The sequence below is a fragment of the Solanum tuberosum genome, unplaced genomic scaffold, assembly GCF_000226075.1.
Source record: "Solanum tuberosum cultivar DM 1-3 516 R44 unplaced genomic scaffold, SolTub_3.0 scf00471, whole genome shotgun sequence".
Classification (NCBI taxonomy): domain Eukaryota; kingdom Viridiplantae; phylum Streptophyta; class Magnoliopsida; order Solanales; family Solanaceae; genus Solanum; species Solanum tuberosum.
Window position 1 is genome coordinate 246,081 of NW_006239389.1, and position 24,824 is coordinate 270,904.

A 24,824-nucleotide genomic window follows, 5' to 3' on the forward strand; every position below is an offset into this window, starting at 1 on the left:
TATATGTAGATTTGAGTGTAGCTTCACTCAAGTAAAAAAAAAATTGTTTGAGAAAGTGGCAAAAGTAAATCTTGTGTTTGAAGTAATTTTAAAATAGCCCCTTACTATATTCTTAAACATTTTTGGTCCCAGAATTTTTCAAAAGTGAACAAATTTTAATCTTTATAAAATATTTAACAAACTATTATTTTTAAAAGCGTTTAATATACTCTTCAACTTTGAGATTTAGAACTGATATATCACTCATTATAAAAGTATCTCATATATATTTTTATCCTTGCGCAAATGGCCTAGATATATCTTTCAGACGAAAATGATATGTTTGGATCATTTGTAATGATAGGATATACGTAAGCCACGTTCATAACAAATGTTAAATCAAACTGTAAGTGACAAAATTGAGAAGTAATCTTAATTAAAAAAAGGCCACAATGGGCCCCAAATATGTATCATCACCTTCACTTGTTCTCAAAAAACAACCATTGCCCATATATCCAAATACAGCCCACAAGTTCCACATTAATCAGATAGCAGAAATGGCAGTTTCTTCACTATCCTTTACATTACCTAAGCTTCAAACCTTCACTCCAAAACCCACCATTGCAGCAACTTTTAAGGCTTCTTCTTCACATGAATCAACTCCTTTTATCAACCAGAAGCAAATTTTCCAAATGGGTGTTGGAATTTTGGCTGCTTCAATAGTGGCTTCAGCACCTTTAAATGCTGATGCTACCAGAATTGAATACTATGCCACTACTGCTGAACCCACTTGTGAGTTCAATTTTGTCCGCTCTGGACTTGGGTATTGTGACATTGCTGTTGGGTCTGGTGAAGAGGCTCCATATAATAAGCTCGTTAACGTAAGTTTGTATGTTTATTGAAGCTTAAACACTACCATTTTCGTGTGTTTGCCGTTGATGCATATTGTTGGAATTGCTGTACAATTTCTCCTAAAGTTCGTTTATTGTACAATTTAAAATTGACATTTTGCTTTCAAGAGTTCAGTGGTGCAGAGAATGTTGCGGTCTGTTGTTATTTCATGATGTGGGTTAGAATCAATTCCTAACACTTTTGGTCTCTGCCAAATATTTCGGAACTCCACCTGTTAGATTTGTGTTTTCTTGATAATCGTGGTGTTTGGGCCTATTTGTGTGCGCAACTCAACTAATTCCACGAGATAACTTTCACCTTTCACCCGCAACAGCTATTGGGTAACTTTATCAAGACTGCTATTAGGCAAAAAATAAAATAAGCGGGAACTCATATTAAGAAGTAGCACAATTTTTGCTGTTCTACTACTTTAAATTTATTTCTAGAGTGTGGTACAGTTTTCCAGGTGTAATTTCTATTATTTTTCTTAGTATTTTTTTAGTGTCTACTGTAATTTTTTGTGTTGCATATTTTAAGATTTGATGAGATTTTTTTGGTGTTTATAGTTAACTTTTTTGGCTCAATTTCATATTACTGAGGACATGACTCTAGATAGGAAGGAGTGGAGGTTGTGTACTAGGGTAGAAGGTTTGTAGGGGTGAAGTGTTGTCTTGCCATGCGTAGGTTTAGGCTTGTTAGTGCCTGTTGTGTACTAGTCGTACCCTTGTAGTTCTTGTCTTATGTAGTGTATTGTGTTTCGATTATGACACTATTTTGTTGTTATTATTGTTTCTTTCTTGTAGATTTTACACTGTTTTTCTTATTGATCACTATGCTTTCTTCATCGTTTTCTTCTTCTTTTACTTGAGTTTGATGCACTTGAGCTGAGTGTCCTTCGGAAACAGCCTCTCTACCTCCTCGGGGTAGTGGTAAGATTTGCATACACTCTACCCTCCCCAGACCTCAGTTAGTGGGATTTCATTGGCTATGTTGTTGTTCCATCAAATCTAACTGACAAAGTTCGGTAAATTTTTGCAGAGAGAAACTGTTAAACTTTTGACAAACTTAAAGGACCGAAATTGTTAGGTGCATACTTAAGGAGCTATTTTAACCTATCCTTAAACACAAGGTGTTATTTTGTGATGCCACCTATGTATTGAAAAAACTAGATTCTTCAGCAACTATGTAAGAAGTAAATGCGGAATGAAGTAAATCAACACAAGAATTTTTTTCATGAAAAAACTCCTCTCCCAGGAGTAAAAGAGTAAGACCTACCTCATAGAATTTCCCTCTCAAATTACCACCAAATTTGAGTTACAATTTTAGGTTACAACTAATCAAGGAGCTAACTACTGTACACCTATCCCTTTCTACAATTCTCCCTAACTGTAGCTCACTTCTTCAACAACATCATGACACTTTATATAGGAATAGATGACTGCTTCTTGTTTTTCCAACAAGGATTAGTTCATGAATCCAAGATTCTAATCCAAGTTTGATTAGGTTCTTCCTTCATGCATCAACGACTGTTTTGCTCCTATTTCCAAAGCTTTTCCCATGTATCCAAATATGATAATGCTGCCATAATCTTTTCTTGTTCCTTGCTTGATTGGATTATCCGCAATCCTAATTCCTTAAGGAATCCTTCTACACACTTGGAATCTGCTTTACCATCGATCAACTGTCTTCTTCAAGTCTACTGTGAAGGACCTGATTCCTTCCCTCCTAGCAGTATACTCTTGATATCATCTGTTGTAGTTGACATGTTAAGGAACTGGTTCTTCAATAGTTCTTTGTCATAATCACTACCAGTCCATTGTTGAGTCATGTATGATATATGATTCTTGCATGTGTTTGTTATGTTTTGCTAATCATTTGTTAATCATCAAAATTTCATATTGTTAGCATAGCTCGTAGCTCTAGCTCACATAACTCTCCCTAGCTAATGTAGCTCAACTTAAGGGTTCATTTCTGTCATTTTCTCGTATCTTGATTATCCTAACAAGTTTCTTCTATGAGGTTCTAAGGTTGTAGTATTATTGTTGGAATAACAAAAGAAAACAATTATATGTACAAATATATTTCTTTTCTCTGGCATGATACCGCGAAAATGAAATTCAAAACTATGTGGTTGATATGTCATTTTGAAAGTCAAAAAGAAAAAAAAAAGACTTGATCAAAGAAAAATAAAAATAAAAGAGTTAAGTTCCACGCTTTGACGATGTTAAAAATATTTAAACAATCAGGTTACCTATAAGGTAATACATATAAATTTTTGTGAGAAGATTAACCAGTAACTTGGTAAAATCGATAATTGACCTGTGATCACAGGTTAAATTAGACTGATGGTGTAAAAATTCTATACACGGGCGGATAAAAGGAAAAAGAGTTGATTTTTGTCTTCTATTGATCATCGAACAGAGGAGAATAATGAGAAAGATAAATTGAAGTTATTAGAGGATTGCATCTTTAGTATTTTGTGCTTAAAGACGAGATTGAGCGAAGAAAGAAGAAATGGTCATTGTTTGCCTTTTATTTTCCCCTTGAGGACATACCACTGCCTCTTTAGTCACACAGGAAAAGAAAATTTTGTTTTGTGTATCTAATAACTCCTCTAATTTTTCTTGAACTTGAGAATGGTTTGTTAAGTATCCTATTCATGCAGATTCACTATACTGCAAGGTTTGCGGATGGTATAGTTTTTGACAGCAGCTATAAACGTGGTCGAGCCCTTACCATGCGCCTCGGCATGGGCAAGGTATGTTACCATTAGGGTCCGATGTAAGTTATTGTAACTGGTGGTATATAATGTGATCTGTATTACCTTCTGCATTGCTTGTCTGTCCCAGATTATAAAATTAGGACCAGTTATCTATCAGATAGACAGTTGAAAAGGTTTTCATATATCTATAGTTCAATACACTATGTGCATCAAAACATCATAAACAATGTATGAAGCTGGATGAATATCTATGTACTGACAAAACTAAATATGCTAGCAGTTTGAAGAGAACAATGTAAAAGACACTGTCATTGGATTTAGCAACTGTTAGGGCATTATCATCCACGTAGTATCATCAATTTTCATTTCCACTGTTTTCTTGACTTCCTTAAATTCTTGAAGTTGAAAGTAGTTATACTTTTGATACAATATCTTACTTTACAAAAGCGAGTCTCTGTCAAGCACTACCATCGTCCAACTTCACTAGACTTTTCGGCTCTATTAGGCTAGTCTTACCCTCTATTATCATCTTCCCTAATCCTCTGCGCTCTCAATCCATAATTTTTGCTACCAAGATCTTTTATCCATGCTTATCAAAAAAATAGAAAAAAAGATTGTTTATCCTCACAAAAGAGAAGGAAAAGGAATGAAGAATAAGAGAAGCTCGCAGAAAGGATACAACCATGTTTTGGGATATGAAATGGAGTAGAATGAAATAAGTTTATTTTCCATGTAGCGTCAACAACCTCATTTGATTATTGACTAAAGGAAGACAGAAATAATGTGCTGATAACCGATTCTTTCAGTAAGCCATCACTTCTTTCTGTTATGGAATCTCTTTATATATATATATATATACTGTACACCTCAAATTGCAATTAAGATGGCATCCAAGAGCTTTATCTGAGGCTCATATTGAAGGTATACATGAAAAAGAAACATAAACGAGAAACTAAATGAAGAATATAGTTCAATTTTTTGCAATATCTTATCTACAATTTGTGAACTCCAGAGCATGTTGTTGACAGGTGATCAAGGGATTAGATCAGGGAATCTTAGGAGGTGAAGGGGTACCACCAATGCTAGTTGGTAAGATTTTACAGCTAATTAGAGCCTCCTGTGGATCTTTTGCTTGTTTCTTTTTTATATTCCCAGTATAGTTCACTTTAGAAGTTTTAATACATAGGTGGCAAACGTAAGCTTCAGATTCCTCCACATTTGGCATATGGACCAGAACCAGCAGGCTGCTTTTCAGGTGTGCTTGTGATACGTTTTAAATGCATTATATTGTTTGGTTCCTTGAGACAAATATCATCTCGCACGCCAGATGATAAGGCCTATTCTTTAATTTCTTTCTCTCGAAACAAGCTAGCAGAAATGAGTTGTAATTTTTTTTCATTTGGTTAACTGGTGACATCAGAATGTATCAAAACTATTTAGAGAAGAAAACTTGCATTTTTGTTGGAATATAAAAAACACTTAATTGCAAGTAGCATCTTAAACAACTTTGCTTACAATGTTCTGACGGATGGATGTGAATAGGTAATGCAATTTCTCTTCATAATCTTAATCAATGTATATTCCTCATTTACATGGTCTAGGCTACCATTGGCCTTGGGAGGTTGTGAAGGACTCATCTACCCAGTTTTGTTGTGTTACTCATCTAACCTTTTTCATCTCTGTAAATAAAAAGAAGATATTCAGTTTGTCGCGATAGCAGTTGTTTACACATTAATAAAGATAATGTTTTTTTATCTGTGTAGGAGACTGCAACATTCCTGGAAATGCAACACTTGTATATGACATCAAATTCGTTGAATTATACTCGGGAAACAGGAAAATGTGATATGATGGGAAATCTGAAGCTCAAGCACAACTAGTGAGTTCCTAAGACACCTTGTGATTAAGGTTTTCTTCCTAACTTGTTTTGTTATATCATGGTGTCACACTTGCTTTTGTACTCCCTCCTTCCTTTCCAATCTGGTTGTCCCTATAATGTGTTACTATATGAGATTCAGGATGATAGTTAAAAACTTAAAATGTATATATAATGGAGTGTCAAAGAAATATCATACCTAGTTAAAAGTTGTAAAAGAATTTGAGCATGTGGTTATTTAGTTTGTATCTGCATAAAAAAAAGACCATCACCCTTTGGGGTGGCCCAGTGGTTTGGGCTTGGGACTTCCATGTTGAAAGTCTCAAGTTCGAAACCCCTTGCCAACAAAAGCAATGGGTTTGCCTTCTAGGTCGAGCTCATCGCACCGGGCTTGCCTAGTGCGGGTTACCTCTCTTGTGTGGTTTGCGAGCTATTGCGTAGGAGCGGGGGTTTTACCATGTGCGCACCCAAAAGGTAGCGGCTCGGGTTTCCCTTGTCATAAAAAAAAAAACTAACAAAAATAAAGGTATAAATTTATATATGAACTATGCCTAATTCCCAAACTAGTTGGGTTAACTGTATGAGTCCTCGAATTAGTTTGACTATATTTACACTAACCTCCATCATTCTGTACATCTCCTTTATCTAGGCTTGTGACCTGTTTTACTTTGCACATATGCGGGATTTGTATGTTTACATTTTTAGTTAGAATTATCATATTAGGGATTTCCATTCCTAAAGAAGGTCTTAGCTTGGGGATAAGGGAAAAAAAAGTAGGTCTTAAAAAATAAAGAAGGGGTTGGGGAGAAGTAGCTGATTAACTGGGAGTCTGGGACAGAGAAAGTAGCACTCAACGTTTTTTTCGGGGGAACTTCATGAGACATAAAAAAAAATTGCATCTACTAACATGTCATTGCTAAATGATTCCTGTGCATGATTTTTCCAGTGGCTTATCATACTAATGTTTATAATTGATGAATCAAGCAAAACTTAATTGCACATACGGAAAAGAGAAGATTAAAAGGAAGAATGAGTTACTGTTGCTGATTACTAGCAGACTGGTAGCTCTCTTAATTACTGTACCTAGAGAGAGTTTCCAACAAAACTAGATATTCAACATAGTTATTCACCAGGAGAGTAATGCCTGCAACTTTGGGAACAAAGCTCCTACATCATTGTACAAAAGGAGTGTGTTCATTTTCTAAGCAGGAAATGCCATACAACCAGATATCAGAAAAGTCAAAGAAAAACTGATGAGTGATTTCCAGGTTTACCCAGTCCCTTGTTTCATTCTAATAAATGAACTCAGGATGACTCGATATAAATATTCTATCTTCTGAACTCTAGCTGGCTTTGGTGATGTTTGCTCAAGAAAGACACTAAAGTAAAATCCCGCTCCCGCTGGGTCTGTGTCACTTCTTAAAGAAATAGAATAAAGTAAAATTTTCTAGATGAGTCGTCTGTAATAAGCTCAATATAAAAGTAGAACAACCTGTTATTGTTCCTGTTTACCACATCCTTTTTTCATCAGTAATGGGTAGATTTTTTGAATAAACATAGTACCAAGCTAGTACTGAGCTAAGTATAAAACATTTCCTAAGGAATGCCCCGAAAGCTGAAAGCATTCCAAGAAGTTCAGCTTACAGTAATATCAGTAGCAAAATCAGCAGTATACGATATGTTTTTAACTCTGGATAAATCTTTTTTTCCACAGTGAAGAATTCTTCTCCTTCCCCTCGAAGCATCTGCAGTGTTTCTCAATCCAATTACTTGTTAAGAGAATGGACATTGGGCCAAACTCAACCTCAAAAGCTAGCTCATGAGGTGAGGATTCAATTGTCTATCCCCAAACATTGTTGGGACTACTTACAAACCCCGCATGCCCAGGCTTACTGATTGGAGCATGGACAACATAAAATGGAGGCCCAACATCAATAATAAAATTTGGATTGTCTAGCTCCGATACATATTAAGAAAATGGACTTTGGCCTAAATCAACCCTAAAAGCTAGCTCATGAGGTGAGGATTCAATTGTCTATCCCCAAACATTGTTGGGACTACTTACAAACCCCGCATGCCCAGGCTTACTGATTGGAGCATGGACAACATAAAATGGAGGCCCAACATCAATAAATTAAAATTTGGGATTGTCTAGCTCCGATACATATTAAGAAAATGGACTTTGGCCTAAATCAACCCTAAAAGCTAGCTCATGAAGTGACTATTGTCCAATTGCCCACCCCACAAACAATGTGGGACTACTACGAATACTCCACATCATGCAAAACGGAATGGTCTTCCAGTCTTCTTTGTCTCTTTCCTCATTTTCTGGCTTTGCCAACTGTATAGGATTTGCTTTACATTTGTTGGCATAACCCATTGGACTCCAGAAAGGTTGAGAAACATGCACCAGAGTTAGTATCCAAAGATCATGCCACCACCTATGGAAACGTCAATAAGGAGATATTGGTTGGACGTATAATCTGCCTTGACTCTATTGCACTCTGGTCTAGCTAGCACCTCTAGTTGAAATGCTGACCCATCCACAATATCCATTGCAGTCAATGATAATAAAAACATTGTTGTTAGTGAACATCAGATGTCACTTTCAAGTATTCACCAGTTGTTTAGTTTTATGTTGAACTTCTTCGAGTATTGGACTCTGCTATGCTGAAATGTTTTGTATGTTGTGGCATCTGTAAAGGAATCATGGTGACTAGTTTGCCTACAATGATAATAGCGATAAAAATGTGGAGTGATTTTAGCTGGCATTCTGAGGTAAAGTACTGCCAAATTTTCTGTGACATTCCAATTACTCCATTTCAGATATGAATCCATGCAATGATTTTTATATTGGTTCTGGTAATGTTTCAAGAATTCTCCCTCGCTAATATGGTCAATAGAATTATGAAGTGTTTGTCAAAAGCTGTTCCACAGTGTCTTTTTCCCCATTATTCATGTAGGGCTTTGTGCTGTGGTGCTAAAAGTTCCTTTCTGGATAGAGATATTTGATTTTCTAACTTTTGGCACCATAATTGGCTAGATCAAGGCAGCATGTGAGGAAAATATATACCGGTAAAGCAACCGTATCCATATCCTACCTACTGTCCGGAACATTAATTTTCATTTGAATGGCATAGCAAGTACTTATCCTTCTGTGTGTTTCCTCTCATTTGGCATGATATATATGTTTTGAGCTACTTGAAATCTGTGGGATTATAGGGTAAGAAGTTTCAATATCCTATAGGTTGCATAACTAATACTTGAAGATCTTATGCAGAAAATATTGACTTCTCATTTCTTCAATGATGTTGGGGTTTGTTTAATATACTGACATATTGTTGATCTCTTGACATAGGATCCACCCAGAATTAGTTTGAATGAAGATATAGAGCAAAAGGTGACAGAATACTTTTCTAGAGGGAATAAAAGTAAGTCAAGAAACAGATGGGTTTTTTTTTTCCATACAAGATGCAACTTACCTAATGGTGAGGAATGCTTGCAGGTGCCAACTTTCTGGGATCATTTTTGAGCTGGTAATCTAAGTTCCTAACATTGTGTATAATTGACTGTTGTACTTAAAGTATATGCAAACTAAAGTTATATGTTCAAAATACTTGAAAATCTTGTATAATTATTTTATGTATATTTTGTGACGGATACTTGAAAATCGTGTATAATTATATCATGTATATTTTGTGACGAATACCGTTGAAATTAAATGTAAGTTCATCGTTCACCTATATAACATGAAGTCGAAAAGAGTCGGGACATGTCACGATCCAAGCCTACACTCGAGAACCATTAGTGGTCCCCAAGTGAACCCTCATCCTGGTTGACTACAAGTGGAAGACCAACTCAAGCATACATAAGCATCAAATTGAAAGAAATGTTTAAAAACAGTTTACTGAATCTCAAAACTTCGCTGAATATACTAAGTATGAAACATAAGTTTTAAATAAAATATCTGAAACTGAAAGACTCAAAAAAAATTGTCTATCTATGAAGCCTCTACTATACAAAGATGAGTGTTGGGTTAAGACCCACGACTCCTCCAAAGAACTACTAACAACTCATAAAACTGGAGTCCTCCGGAAGATATGAGGCTCACCATAGCTAACTCGAACTGCAAGTGGTATCAATGAAGCGCATGTGGATGACCCTAGCTACCTGTATCTGCATCATGAAACGATGCAGACCAAATAGCATCAGTACATGGAATGTACGAGCATGTAAAGGGAATTCAAAAGCATAAACATAAGCTTGAACTGATGGAAAAGAAACATACTTACCTCTTCTCAACTCAAAGAAACATAGTTCAACTCGACTCAGAGAAAAATAGGGCTCAACTCAATAATAAGAGACTCAACTTTGTGAAACATGGTTCAACTTAACTCAGAGAAATAGGGTACAACTCAACAATAAGATACTCAACTCTATTCAATATAAAGCAGTAGTAAAGATGCATTATAAAGAAAAGTTTTTAAAACAGTAGATAGCAACTCAATGTATTGAAAAATACAATAATAACTCAGTTTGTATATAAAAATACAAAATAACTCTGGGGGAGATTCTCTAACTGACAACCATCACTATGAGTTATGTGATGATACAACGTCTAGCCCACGCTGCCAGAACTGTCCTATACTTTGTCAGGGTATAGAACCTACTCACTAAGTGGATCCACTAGTCTATGCTAAAAACAATAAGGAATCATCTAAAAAGTATGGTCCTTTCTACCCACGTTGGCTACATGGTTTATGTGGGCTGTGAGTTGTTAGAACTCTCTCCCATATCGGTGCTCAATACTATTCCCAAGATATAACTTTTAGCTCATATGTTTTAAAGAAAACATTTCCTCTTCCTCATCTTTGAGATTATTGCTCAAAATATTTCTCTTAAAAGAGATAGTACTAAAATATGTTCATGAACTCTTTTGGAAATCGGTGTTTCATCTCATCGTAAATGTAAAAACATTTACTCTTGGAATACTTATTTCCCATATATCATTTTTTAAAAGTGAAAATCAACTCTACTCTTCCTCAAACTCAAATGCTCAAGTCTTAAAACAAATTTTAAATAATTGTAAAAGACTTCTCAAGATAGGGTTCATGCCGAATTATGGATGTGAACGACTCAATTCAAGGTTTTCAATAACCATACATAGAATTAACTGAATACTCGGAACTCAACAACTTTAGAACTCAAGGACTCAATGATACTACTCATCTTCAAGAATGCTCGACTCGGAGTGTTCATGCGGAATTATGGGCATGAACCACTCAACTCAAGGACCTTCATGGTAACATGTAGTAGTCCCATGATTAGGAATATGATCTCAAAAGGATTAGGAACTCAATACTCAAGACTTAGAACTGGAAGATACTACTCCTCTCAAAGATATTCAAATTATAGAGTTCATGCGGAATTTATGGGCATGACCTACTCGACTCAAGGATCTCATTGAAAATGTAGACTTATGAATACATTCTCTTCATTCTCATACTCACTTACTCGAGTCTTGAAACAAGTTATTTGTAATTGTAGAAGACTCCTCAAAAAGACTCAAAGGGGCTTTCTCAAAAGACTCGAAAGAACTCTTAAGACTTGACTCTTAACTCTACTTTGAATTTGAATTATGAATTCAAGGTTGTGATTCATGTTATGAATGGTTTCTCGATGTTTAGAAGTAGTTTAGAGTAGTTAGAATCAATAGGGAGTAAAGGTACACTTTAAAAGGACTTAGACGGAGCAAACGACGGAAAAAGGATGGGGGCAGGCTACCCTGGCGCGGGGCGCCAGCCCCTAAACTTCAGAGACATCATCCTGGCGCACTGCTGGGGCGCGCCGCCCCAGCCCCTCCCCAGAATCTTCCGACGAATTTTCTTATTCAATTTTTGGCTCTAATTCGCTTAGAATCGAATGGTTTCTTCCCAACTTACTTAGATTCAAATACCCAACATAAGTACACAAAAATCTACTTAAAAACAATCCTCAAACCCCTAACATTCATCTCAAGAACTCATCAAACTCATCCTAATTCAAGAACGAAAGCAATACCTCAAGAACACTTATCAAGAACTTAAATTTCTCAATATTTATGGATAGATTCGCAAAAGGAACTCATGATTGGCGTGTGGGTGAACGAATCCAACACTATGAAAACTTACATACCTCTTAGGGATCAAACCCTTGGCGAAACAACCCTCGATCCGCAAGAAATTTCGATGAACGCCTTGAACCTTCCCTCTTTTTTCTCTTCTTGAACTCTCTTCTAAAATCCTAAGCGTAGATTAGGATTATAAAGCTGAACCAAATCAGTTTAGACCTATAAAACCTTGCTAAAAATGAATTAATCTGATTGGGTAAGGAAAAGACTAAAATACCCCTTATATTTTCGGGTAACTTTTCTTAACTGGATAACTTGATTTCAAACGAGCATATCTCCCTCATACGAGCTCAAAATTTAGCAAACTCGGTGACGTTGGAAAGAGGACTCAAAGATCTTTCATTTGATATCTTATGGGTCTCCTAACTCATCCCATGCTAAAAGTTATGGTCGTTTGAAGTTGATCCAAAACTTAGAAGAACTTAGGAATGACTTGAATGAACTCTCTTTAGTTCTTTTTGGAACTCAAGGTGCAATATCTAGTGACATTAACACTTAAAAAATGTTAAATTCCTCGGTAAAATCCTACTCACAACGAAGGATGGTTCGAGTCTTAGCTCAAAAAAATTCCGGAGTATTACAGGACAATTCCATTTGTCGTCTTTTCCTTTCTTTTTCAATAATAATGGTGTTTGGACCAGTTTTGCCTCATTTCGACTTTTTAATGGCTAGTTTGACAAGATTAAAGTATTGATAGATTTCACTGTCATAAGACATATTGATAGTTTTCTATTCTAAATAGAAAGAAAGTTAAATTTGTCTAAATTTTAATAGTCTTATATTCTAAGGAAGCATAGGATAAATGCGGGAAAGAAAAAGTCTCTTATCCATTCTAATTAAACGATGAGGGGGGAGCAACTCCAACTAGAAAAACTCACATTGGGCTTAGGGATAATCAAGCTTATTTTGGTGAAGTTTCAAATTAGAAGAACTCAAGAAATTTTGATTGAATCATGATACAAAATTATAAAGAAGAAAAAAGAGTTAGCAAGTGTGTAGAGATAAGTGAATGTGTGAGTGATACATGAGATACAAAAGCTATAAAGTTGTGAATCATTGTGGATATAATTACATGATTGTGTGACTACTTGTTAATTGCAGAGTTTTGTGATAACTTCTATATATGTTTTTGGTGACTTATATGTGTAGTGATGGCTTGACATTGATATGTCGGAATGAGACTGTTTATCATGTTGATGTTGACTACTCGTATTGTTGAGTTATTGATTACGTATTGAGGTACATGTCTACCTATTTTGTTGGCTTTATATATACACAGTTGTTAGTTGTTACTAATTTGAGTTGGCTTATGATGCCTACCAGTACACGGTGTTTGTATTGATGTTACTTCTTTACTTTTCTTTGATGTAGACTATGATCCACAGTCTTCTATGCGACCTCGTGTCCAGCGCAGCTGGTTGATTGATCTAAGGCGAGTTATTCCTAGCTAGGCTATCACATATCTTCTTGATGATCGTTCAGACATTGTTTTACTTGTTTAGTTTTTGACTACTTTTAGACATTGTTAGTTATGATACAATAACTTTCGAATTTTGAGAAATGTAACAGTTAGATTCTGCACTTCATTTATAACTTTAGAACTCTTATTTCATATCTTAATGCTTATAAATATGTTAGATGAATTGATTATGTCATTGTTTAGTTGGTAAGATATGGTTTGTTTCTTTGAGTGTTAGTGTGAGTGTTAATCATGACGGTTTGAATTGTGATAAAATCACTTTATATAATGAGAAAATGAAAACTCTACACGCAAATAAAATTTTATCTAACTAAGTAAATTTAAAATAATTTTAAAATGAACAAACGAACTAAAATAAAACTAAAATCTGTATTAACAATATCTTGTGATTAGATAAAACTACAAGTATTTTACGTGTTTAAAGCGCAACAAAATAATTACTAAATAGTTAATATATCTTGTTGTCAAAAAGTTATTTGTGTTTAGTTTTCTATTTATTAAAAGTATGAACAATACATATTTCAACTTTCAAGAATGGTTACCCTCTTTTTGAATCAAAGGTGAAAATAATTTTTTTAACAAAAATATGTATCTTATCTTCTTCTACAAATTTCAAAATGAATACATATTTTATTTTTAAATATTTATATTGTACTAATAAGTTTTACTAAGATATACCTTATAAGAAGGGTAAGTATAGGATTTTTCTTTTTTTGTGGTTTTTTTGAGATTTTTTTTATTTAAATTAATTATGTTATTATAAAAGTAAATCACTTAATTATTACAAATTAATATTTTATTAATGACGAAACATTTACAACTAAGACTCTTCACATGCCAAATTATAAAAACTTTATAGCCAACGATAGTGTTTATCTTTTTTCTCAAATTTTAATGTATTTTCTCATTTAATTTATTTAATACAACTAATTAATAAATTAATTAAGCCCATGTAGTTTATCAATTAATACAATTGATATGCTATATTTATATCCTCTTTACGTATGTTTTCCCATCATATTTGCTTATATATTTTTATACCATCATAACTCATAACTCATCTACTTAATTTCCCCTATTAATAATATTTATGATTCTCATAATTTCCAACTTTTCATATTCATAACCATTAAATATTTAATGTAAATGTTAAGACACCTTATGATATTCCTCCATTTTTCCCCTATATAATTCAATTTTTTATTTCTTAAGATTCAATTCAAAGTTACCATTTATTTCCACTATTATATTATATTCATGCTTTTGTTTGACTTGAATAACAGGAAGAAAACTCTTGAATAGTGATAGACTTGTGAAGTGGATATCGACAAGAGCTCACACAATTATGTATTGATTTCATTTTCCTTCTAATTTTTATGATTAAAGTTGTAATAATATATGTATTTTATTTTTTCTTTCTTTCCTTTCTTATGTATCACTATGATGCCTCTTAAGTTTAATTTATATAGATTTATGATTGTTGTAAGTCTATAATTTCTTTTGATTCAAATTAGTATTTCAAAATGGAGTAGATCCTGAAGAGATATTACTTTCTTATGAATTTATCTCAATTATGATTGGAATTCGACTATAAGTACTAATCATGTTTAAATTTATAATTAATTTCCTTTTGCTCAAATTAGTAACTTAATTATGTTTTAAAGTCTGCTAACTACTAATCAAGTTTTAAAAATTATAATTAATTGCGTAAAAATAAATTTTAATGATTGAAATATTTTTTTCATTTGATACTTATTATGTTCAAGTTCTTCGAACTATCAAGAATAATGGCATGACATGAAAATTGATAAATATAAGTAACGGAAGGGAGGGAGAGTGAGGTAATTCTAAAGAACACAACAAATATTATTTATATTTATTTAGAATTGAGACATCAGTGCGTAGGAGTTTTCACGGCTAAATCATTATTCATTATTTGATGGTAATTATTACTCATTTTATATTAAAAGTATATTAATTGTCATTAACAAACTCAAAAACCTTATCCATTCTTTAGTTTTTCTTTTTACTTTGACAAATAGTATATTTATGTGATTTTTTTTTAAACATTGTAATAATAAATATTGTGTTCTTTCTCTTTTAAAAAATAATAAATACATCACATAGTAATTTTCTTACTTTTTCCTTTGTGGAATCAAATGGTATGTCTGTGCACATTTATAGAAATATATTATTATTTTATTTTATATATTTTCTTATGTAAGGAGAAATTCTTGAAAAATATTCACAAAACCCCAACTTAGATTTATATATATTAAATATAATATTAGATAAATATATTATCATATTTATAAACACCTCTTTCGGATTAATTCACTAGTTGAATCATATAATAGAAGTGTTTAGTATAATTAATATGGCATATTAAGTAGTCATTTCCTTTTTAAGAAGTTCGAAAGATACATATTTAAAAAAAAAAACATTTATTCTATTTTTTAATCAAAGATACGAATAAATGTTTGTCCACTTAAATCCATAAAGAATAAGTATATAGGAACATTTAACTTGTAATTTTAATCATTTTCTAAATTCTAGTGATTATATATTTAATTTACAATTATGAATATATCTCTTGTTTTTTTTCAAAAAATTAAACACTAAATATTTTATATTGAAAAGGAAACATTATGCAAACAAATATTTGTATAAATTTTTCATGATATAATAGTAATGGTCAAATTGATCTATAATTACTTTTGATTTCTATATGTACTTTTATTTAAAGATAACTATTTTATTTATATAATTAGTTTTAACACTTGATTTCTTTCAATATATAACGAGTTGATTACAATTAGCCCTAAATGGGTCCTTAATATGTAGTTGAATCATAATACATAGTATCATGATGTAATTTATGAAAAGTCGTATGGTATTTTGGTTATTTTTTTCATTTAATTAGTGTGCATTTGGACATATTTCATAGTGAAATTTGAACGAAGTAATTTTTGTTTTTTTATTAAGTGAATGATGTTTGAAAATTAAAATGGTGTTTGACTATGAATACAAATCAAATTATTTTTTATTTTTTGTAAATAATTTAACTTGAAAAGCCTTTTCTCTTATTTTTCAAATTCTGAAATTCAATTTCAAATTAGATTTCGAAATTTTAAAACCTTATTTTTCTAAAAGCTCCCAAAAAAGTTTTAAAAAATGTCACCAAACGTCTCATTGATATAATACATATTGAAAATGAAAGAACAGAAAAGAAAAAAAAACACATATACATAATACAGATAAACCCTAAACCCTGAAAACGCCTCAACTGAACTGAATTGCTCTAAAAGAAGCTTAATTCTTCAGCCAGTTCTTAAAAATATGGCATACTGTCGACAAAGAGATTTTATGTTCTGTGAAATGTGTGGAACAATGCTTGCTTTTGATTCACCCAAGTATGCTCGATGTCCCTTATGCAAATTCAAGAAGCGTGTCAAAGGTTCAATCTTTTTCTTAAACTTTACTTGTCTCTGTAATTGAAGCAGTTCTGAAGCGTTTTACTGCAAATTCTTGCTCTAACATGTTAATTGATTAAGTAAATGTAGCATATGCCTTGTTTTTAACTTTCTTGCCCATGTTTTATTTGCTTAGTTAGTCCATGTTTGAAGGCATGACACTGGCAAACTGTGGCTAGACATTGATTTTAGAGCAAGGGTGTGTTCGGTATGACGAAAAATGTATTCTTGATTTTTATTTTTATTTGTTTCAGGAAAATAAGTTGGTTTCCTAGTTATTATCTTGTGTTATGTAGGTGAACAAAACATGTTGTTCTGAAAGCATTTGTGTATTATCTAGACAAATAGTGTGAGACGTGGGTGTGGTAGGTATGGGGGCTATAGGGGTGAGGGTGGTTATAAGGTGTTTTATTTGCTTAGTTAGTCCATATTTGGGGCATGGCACTGTCAAACTATGACTAGACATTGATGTTAGAGTAAGGGTGTGTTCGGTATGACGAAAAATGTATTCTTGAATATTTTTTTTAGGAAAATAAGTTGATGTCTTAGTTATTTTCTTGTGTTATGTAGGTAAACAAAACATGATATTCTAAAAGTACTTGTATATAATCTAGGCAAATATTATGAGAGGCGGGGGTGGTGGGATGGGGGCTATAGGGGTGAGGGTGGATATGAGGTGTGTTGGGTGGGGAGGATACAATCAATGTATCAATGTGGAATGCTATTTATGGAACTTGTTTCCCTTACTTCCATTAGATTAGTCATTTTCCTAGAGAAAATGTTTTCAAATTTTTTTGACCAACCAGAACACTCCCTAGATCTTTAATGTCCTTCACTATGAGGAAAGGAAGCGCTGTATATCAAACCTGAGAAATTGTTAATAGCATCTTTTAATTGACAGTGGCAGGGGGTGCCATAGTTTGTTGAAGAAGACTAAAGAGGCAAAGAAGCTGTGCTAATCCTCTTAATCCTTGCGCTACAGATGTTTCTTGTATCAAGGGTGTTAAATAGCATATATACACCCAGTCACACAAATATTTTTAATCATGTTCTTTACTTCTGTAAAAACTGAAAATTTTCTGCAAGGGAATCTAATTAAACTCCCTTCTTACCATGTAAATCCACCAAATGGACTGTGGTGTGTGGATCAGGTTATGCCACACCTTGCCTAATTCCATTGAATAGCTTGTTACAGCCCACAAGAAATAGGTGTCAAGTAAACCCGTCCTACGTGGATGGAGTAGATGAGCTCACACCGAGTGTTGTAGTGTAGGTCAGAACCTGGGAGCTCCATTATTTTACTCTTAGACCTCATCCACTCAGGCATCTCTTTGGTACTAGTAAAAAGCATGTTATTTCTCTGTGATTTGAGGGTGTCTTTAGAGAGGCCAGTACAATGAAGTTGATACCTTTAGGGTAAAAATGGTTTGTCCAAGGTTCTTTTTTTTTTTCTATTGCAGCTGGTACAGGTGCCTACAAGTTGTTACCCACTAATATAGTGACTAATTGTAAAATTTAAGGTCAGTTTGCCATGATCGATTGAAAGACACAATATTGCTTTCATAATGATAATGAATCATCTGTCTATTTCTTCAAAATGAAGAATTTGTGAGATTGATTCATTGTATGTTTGTCATCCAAAACACTGACTCATCTTATGTCTTCTGTTTCTTTTCACTGGAATTAAATATTCTTTTGTTGACAGCAATTGTTTCTCTTGTTTGATTTTTCTAGAGATTGCTGGAAACGAGATACAGTATACCGTTTCTGCCGAGGTATGCTTTAATTAGTGCATGTATTGAGCTTTAATTAATGCATGCATTGATGGGAATGAGAAAGCTGAATGTAATACAAAAGTCGCTAAAGAAGCTGTTTGAAAAGTTTTTAATCCAATGATATTCTGGTGTTTAGAGTTCAGGAAATGTTTGTTCTGTCTATTTCTTTTCTTCAGAAATAAGTTCTATGCAACTAAAAAGGCATATAGTGGAAAGTCCATATCATACTAAGCATAGCCATGTAGTAGTTCAAGTATTCCATTTGATGTTAAGGGGTGATGGAGTATGATGTGGAATTGATTGTCTGATCATCTCCACCAACAGTAGTTTAAGTTAAAGTTTTGACAAGAACGATGTTTGTCTGTTTGAGGATATGGAAAACTGCCTTCAAGTAGTACTTGTAATAATTTACCCATCAGAATCTCTTTTTTAGTATGTATTTAACCTCTACTCACCAGGTGCCAAGTGATTCAGATTACTTTTTGGGTCAATGTTAACCAAGTAACATAATCACGTGCCTGTGCCCTGTCTATAATACCTACCCAAAGTTTTAAGCTGAACTCCTAAGAAAATCATCCAAAAGTAGGAGGTGAGAGACATCCCATGGAATTAGTCGAGGTGCGCGAAAGCTAGCACGGACACCACGGTCATCTAGAAAAAAACTAGAAAATCATCCAAAAGTTAAAAGAAAATGTGTAAAAAGAATGATCAACTTACTCACCTTAGCTTGTCTTTCTGTTGTCTAAGAAGGCAGCTGCTCTTCTTGCCTCCTCCTATTTCATAGTCTTTCCTACAATGTTCTCGTGTCCCCTGTTCTTCCCCTCTACTTGTGTCACTTCAATTTGTATAAATAATTTGGGTACACGTAACTTGCCTTCTATCTCATCATGTTTTCTCTAAGAGTTGTTTCCCATATTCTTTCCTTCAATTATTGTTGCTTAAGCTTGTAATATTCTATAGTTTTTTTGTAGTACTAAACATGTTTTCTTAAACAGATGTATTTTTTGTTAATTTTTTTGGTGTTATCTGGTTATCGAACATTATGTTGATGGAATGCTTAGACATAAAAGAAGGATTGCACAACCTGTAATTATGCCTGATGCACTGGCTTAGTAAATAAATTTATAAAAACATTAATTACTTATAAAAAAAATTCCCCTATAGATTGGCAAAAGCTGGTTCAAAGTTATGAGGAATGCCCATTAGGATCCAAGTCTCTTCGACCTTTCCATTTCCATATATATTCTAGTTGTAGTTCTAAACTTAAGTGTTTCCTTTTCTGGGTTTCAGTGGGTACATTGGTGATTGTACTACTGAGAGTTGATTTGTCATTTGAGTCCTTATTAAAAAAAAGAGAGTTGATTTGAGTTTTGAGTGCTTGTTACTGCGGCCAGTTAATTCTTTTGCTAGGATGGTCATTTCCTCAGTGTTGGTTTAAGATGTCCAGTTTCAGCTCATGCAAACTCATTTTGCATCCTAGTAATAGTAATGGTTTTGGACTCTTGCTAAATAGATTCATGCTACTCCAGTTTGAGGAATGGATCATTTAACATGTGTTCTGCATTAGCAGATAGTAGTGAATGACAAGCTACATAGCATTACTACTCTTCTAGTTTCTTGGCATTTTTACTCATTTCACGGCATTGAATTCCCTGGAAACTGATGGGGAGCCCTTAAATTGTAAAAGGGCTGTTAGAGGAAGGAGGTTTCAGAGTTCACCTGCTGAATAATTGCTAGCAGATCAGGAGTGTATTTGCATATTTTCCCAATGACAGCATGAGAGGAGAGAAGTTGAGGTGAGACTAGATGAGATTGCAGTGCCAAAATGTTAATAATTTAGATATTTAAGCTCCTTTTTCTAAGAGAATAGAATGATAGATGAAGATGTTGGTCATAGGATTAAAACTGGATGGTTGAAATGGAGAAGTGCTACCGGGATGTTATTTGATAGTGATACAATGATACCTACCGAAATGAAAGGTAGGTCTATAGAACAACTATAAAACTAGTTATGTTATATGATAGTGAATGTTGGGCTGCTAAAGTCCAACATATCCACAAGATGAGTGTTGTTGAGATGTGGATGCTAGATGGATGTGCGGTGATACCAAATTAGTTAAGATTAGAAATGACCTCATTCTTTGAAGGTGCAAGTAGCAAATATTAAGGATAAAATGCGAGAAGCTCGCTTGAGATGGGTTGGACATGTTCTGCGTCGACCTATAGATGCACCGGTTCTTAGGTGTGGAACAATGGTAAGTGAAGATGTTATAAGGGGACAGGGTAGACCTAAAATTAAATGGAAGACTCGTGTGGAACTTTTATTATTATCCTTATCATTATTATATATTTTAACGTATTTTTCACCTTTACTTTATTTATTTTGATATGAGCTTAAACGACAAAATGAGAATTCATATAGCAGACTTCAACTTATTTGGGTAATTGTATTTGAGGTGTCATATGTGGGAGTATAATTGATGTTGAGGAATTACATAGCTGACTCCAACTAGTTTGGAATTTAGGCATGGGCATTGTTGTTATTCGGAAATTCTTAACTTCTAACTTCTAAGAAGTCAGAAGTGCAGATTGTGTTAGTTCACCCTATCTCTTATTTTAAGAATTCACCCTGTTATAAAAGAACAACATTGAAGGTATTTGTAGCCTATTTCAGTTGGGATGTGGGGAAGGGGTGACCGGGCTAATCTTAGACGAATGGTTACTTTTCAAAAAAAATGAATTAGAAAAACTCCAACATGGTTATCGTGCTTGCATCCATAACTGTTATGGAGGTGTTTTACATATGCCATCACCTCCGGATCTCTTTTCTCACTCAAATAAGCTCATTTTTCTACGGATTATGTTGTATTTAATGGTTTAATATATTAGAAAATTGTGCTTTTGTCAACGAAATTGTGTCCATACACCAAGTAGCCTTCCTCTATCATTGCCTGGATTAAGAATAAATTTTGATCTGATATAGAAGAAAGAAAAATGGTGAAAATGGAGAATGGGAAATATTAGTAGGATGGGAAAGAATGCAAAATACATAGAGCAAATATATTAGACTTTAGAGTATTTTTGACTAATGCCTTGGGAATTATTCTGGATGGCAGGAAGCTTGTCTATGTTATTTGTCATTGTTGTGCTAACGTGTCTTTTCTGAGCATATATTTGTTGTTTTTGTAGGCTATTAAAAGGGAATTGGGCATATCTTCATTTGATGATCTTGAAGAAGAGAAAGAACTAAAGCAAATGGTTAGTACTTAGTACAGTTTGCAGTATTCTATAACATGCGTTGTGTTCACACGCTCTTTTGTTAAAATGGCTGTTCTTATGGTTTACAGGATTATAATGCAAAATGTAAAGGTTGTCAGCATTTAGGCATGTCATACATAGCCAGACAGGTAAATCTTTCTTTGCATTTGTTCATATTCTTCCCGGATCTTTGCCTTTTACTGCTTAGCCTTTCATGTTATTCTATTCTAACACTTTTTGGCTTCTCTGAACAGATTAGATCTGCTGATGAAGGGCAAACTATCTTCTATACATGCCTTGTTTGTGGAAATAAACAAACTGAGAACTCGTGAAAACACAGCTCTGCAGGTTTCCATGGTGAATGGAAGCTGTTTTTAGTGTATGCCCATCCTTCGAATTTTGCTAGAGTTCATACCATATTATTGCCTGTATCTTTATGCATGGAAACACATGTAAAAATCCTACATTGTCTGCGAGTTCTGGAAATAGGATCTTAGTTTTCCCAGCTCGAACCAAAGTGAAAGTTCATGCATATAATTCCTTCATGAAATGCTCTTGGCAAAGCTTCAAAAATGCCTCAACCCTACATGTCTTGTATTTATTGTACACCCCGAAACCTGATTGTTTGCTGCATCTTGTAGCTTGGTGTTGGGGCCTTGGCGCGCCCAATTGGCTTGCACTATTGCATTGGTAATATGTATGGATAGCATGAAAATGTTACCCCTACTATAAGCTTCTAATTAAATGAGTGTTTGTGTTAATTTAGTGTTTATTTATAGATCGTGTATAACTACCCTTCTGACTTATTCGGATTTATAGTTACACACTTGTATTTTACATAGGTCCTGTTACCTCCTAGAACTATTCTAAAGTTCCCGTACTGTTTTGTGTTAAATGGTGCAATGCACGTGGTCGACACTTGTATTTACCACTTAAAATCTTTTTTCTACCTACTTCCTTTCTTTGTTCTTTCCTTCATCCACTATCACACCACCGAAAAACTGCCATTGCAGCTTCTATTCTCTCTTTTTCCCTTCATGTATGCAAAATACATTCCATTCATCCTTTTCTTCTCCATTAAAATGCGAAAGAGGGTGGTACATACTTCTTATGGAGTGTTGGTGCTTGTAGGGGAGAGTTGTCTAATCTTTTTTAGTTGCCATTCTAGAAGCTAAGTATGTGACATTCAAATGACTCCCCTTTATACGTTGTCTCTAGAGAAGATAACCATGCAATAATTTTATATATGTTAATGTTTATAGAGTTCTCCAACTCTAACAGTATGGTTATCAACTTTTAGTGAGGTAAGACTTAAGTCAGATTATTAGATAGTATTACTTATAATTCATATGATAAAGTCAGTATATTTTACCCCCAGAATCAGTTTGAGTGAGAAAAAGGTGATAGATTCTATCTCTAGAGGGACTAAATGTAAAGTCAAGAATCATATGGCTTTCATCATACAATATGCAACTTACCATACATGGTGCCAACTTTCTGGGCTCATTTTTTGAGCTGATAATCTAAAAGTTCCTAACACTGTATAATTGAATGTGCGTTATAGTTGACCCCACTATGCAACATGTAGTCAAAAACCAGTCTGGGACATTCCATTGTAATAACAGTTGTGTCCCAGGTCAGTTTTCACTAGATACCTGCGATATGTACCGTGTAACTTCACGGGGCAGATCTAGGCCCTTGAGGTATGGGGTTTACAGGAATCCAGTGACTTTTGTACATTCCCTCTCAAAATATTTTAAATAGTCTATTGTGAACCTGGTTATTATTTTATGTTACTTGAAATTATTGTGGGAACGACTCACAAACTTCAAAACATGAATTCGCCTCTGGTAACGTTGTCCACCCTAGTCTTTCATGATACTAATTCACCATTTTTTATTGATTGTTATGCCATACCCCGAGTGTATTCCACTTGGCCTCTTTTTCACTGTCACTATGATATTGAGCAAGAAAATTGCAAGCTAGATGAAATTATGGGAATTCTTTTGTCATATATATCTCAATAATGTATATGATATAATATTGTGCAAGCATATTCTTTAGGATTCTAAGTGAGATATATGTGTAACATGCCCACTGAATTTGCAAGTTGGGTGATGCTTCTGAATCTTGAGGTCGATTTGCTTATGTAATTGTTTGGTGAATCATCTTTATGTGACCTGCTCTAGTAGTATCAATTATTGGGTACTTGTTTTGATGTTTTATATGGTAAATATTACTCCAGCTTGGTGGTTATGCTAAAACTACGTTACTTAACTGTGGTTAGTTAGTGATAAAATTAAGTTGAAAATTGTTTTAACCCTAAAGTACATGAGTTGAATCTATATGAGGTCGATCAAGAGAATGTGTCTCACTTTAACCCTTGTTTTTAGTTTGTTTACCATCGGTTTGACTATCGATTCAATGATGAATTAGGTGTGTAAGAGCTTGAACAAATAAAGCATGCAGATAAAGGATGAGAATATGAATCTAAAGTATTCTGGGGCCGATCTGTGAACGTCCTCGAGAGGTTTCCCTCAGCTCCGAGGATGCCTTGAAGGTGATAAAGAACTAATAAGTAAAGCAAAAAGAAACATAATGCTTAAGAAAATATAGAGTGGTTGATGTATTGTTAGAATTTATAATATTTTTACCTTTCTTGAAATGTGACAAGAAAAAGTGGATTCTCTTTTTGCTTTTACCTTATAGGTAATTCATTTTCCCCTAAACAACTTAGGGAAAAAGGGCTATATATACTTAGATGCTTCCTTTTCAGTTTCAAAGTTTTTGCAGTGCTTTACTTTATTTGTCAACATACTTTTGCCTATGATAAAGTATGGTCGTAGACTTGTGCTTATGCATCCATCGTGAGTAAAGGAGGAGGATTGTAGTAAGTTGACGACTAGCATAAAAGTTAATCTAACTATGATAATATATATATATATATATTAAAAATATACCAAAGTTATGAAATAGGATACTGATGAATCGTATAATTTGTCAACAAATTTAATAGGTCTAATATCATGTTAAGAAAGGGATCTTGACTTTAACTCAACTCAAAAGCTAGTTCAAGAGTTGAGTAATGAAATCAGAAGACATATATTGTGGAGATAAGGATGTTGAGGTGAATGTGTGGGCATACTAGGAGTGACAAGATTAAGAATGAGGTTATTCGGGAGAAGGTGGGGTGACCTCTGT

The 24,824-nt window shown here is 33.9% G+C and overlaps 2 protein-coding genes across 6 annotated transcripts; both read left to right on the plus strand.

The window, feature by feature from the left end:
• The first annotated feature begins 474 nt into the window (after window positions 1–474).
• Window positions 475–9,156, plus strand: LOC102582493 (photosynthetic NDH subunit of lumenal location 4, chloroplastic). 4 transcript variants are annotated; one of them, XR_001471887.1, is made up of 7 exons: window positions 475–860; window positions 3,536–3,628; window positions 4,621–4,681; window positions 4,779–4,847; window positions 5,356–5,500; window positions 8,827–8,899; window positions 8,974–9,156. XR_001471887.1 is itself a non-coding variant. In XM_006363879.2 (6 exons), the coding sequence occupies exons 1-5, from the start codon at window positions 537–539 to the stop codon at window positions 5,436–5,438; spliced, it is 630 nt and encodes a 209-aa protein (XP_006363941.1). In that variant the 5' UTR covers window positions 475–536; the 3' UTR covers window positions 5,439–5,471; window positions 8,173–8,813. The 4 variants fall into 4 exon arrangements, 2 of the variants coding, with proteins under 2 accessions (XP_006363941.1, XP_015159182.1); XR_368640.2 differs by having other exon boundaries at window positions 476–860; window positions 5,356–5,471; XM_006363879.2 differs by lacking the exons at window positions 8,827–8,899; window positions 8,974–9,156 and adding an exon at window positions 8,173–8,813 and having other exon boundaries at window positions 5,356–5,471.
• A 7,194-nt stretch (window positions 9,157–16,350) lies between these two features.
• LOC102582939 (DNA-directed RNA polymerase I subunit RPA12-like) lies at window positions 16,351–24,373 on the plus strand. 2 transcript variants are annotated; one of them, XM_006363881.2, is made up of 6 exons: window positions 16,351–16,574; window positions 18,325–18,365; window positions 21,555–21,623; window positions 21,713–21,772; window positions 21,878–22,002; window positions 24,060–24,373. In XM_006363881.2, exons 1-5 carry the CDS (start codon window positions 16,457–16,459, stop codon window positions 21,953–21,955), a joined length of 366 nt encoding a protein of 121 aa, XP_006363943.1. In that variant the 5' UTR covers window positions 16,351–16,456; the 3' UTR covers window positions 21,956–22,002; window positions 24,060–24,373. The 2 variants fall into 2 exon arrangements, with proteins under 2 accessions (XP_006363943.1, XP_006363942.1); XM_006363880.2 differs by lacking the exon at window positions 24,060–24,373 and having other exon boundaries at window positions 21,878–22,384.
• The last annotated feature ends 451 nt before the right edge of the window (window positions 24,374–24,824 follow it).

Bases quoted from the DNA above. Each gene is read 5' to 3' on its own strand.
- LOC102582493 (XM_006363879.2), top strand. From the start codon at position 537: ATGGCAGTTTCTTCACTATCCTTTACATTACCTAAGCTTCAAACCTTC. The intron at 861-3,535 runs GTAAGTTTGTAT...CTATTCATGCAG, and splicing joins CATATAATAAGCTCGTTAAC to ATTCACTATACTGCAAGGTT. The intron at 3,629-4,620 runs GTATGTTACCAT...TGTTGTTGACAG, and splicing joins TGCGCCTCGGCATGGGCAAG to GTGATCAAGGGATTAGATCA.
- LOC102582939 (XM_006363881.2), top strand. From the start codon at position 16,457: ATGGCATACTGTCGACAAAGAGATTTTATGTTCTGTGAAATGTGTGGA. The intron at 18,366-21,554 runs GTATGCTTTAAT...TTGTTTTTGTAG, and splicing joins AGTATACCGTTTCTGCCGAG to GCTATTAAAAGGGAATTGGG. The intron at 21,624-21,712 runs GTTAGTACTTAG...TATGGTTTACAG, and splicing joins AGAAAGAACTAAAGCAAATG to GATTATAATGCAAAATGTAA.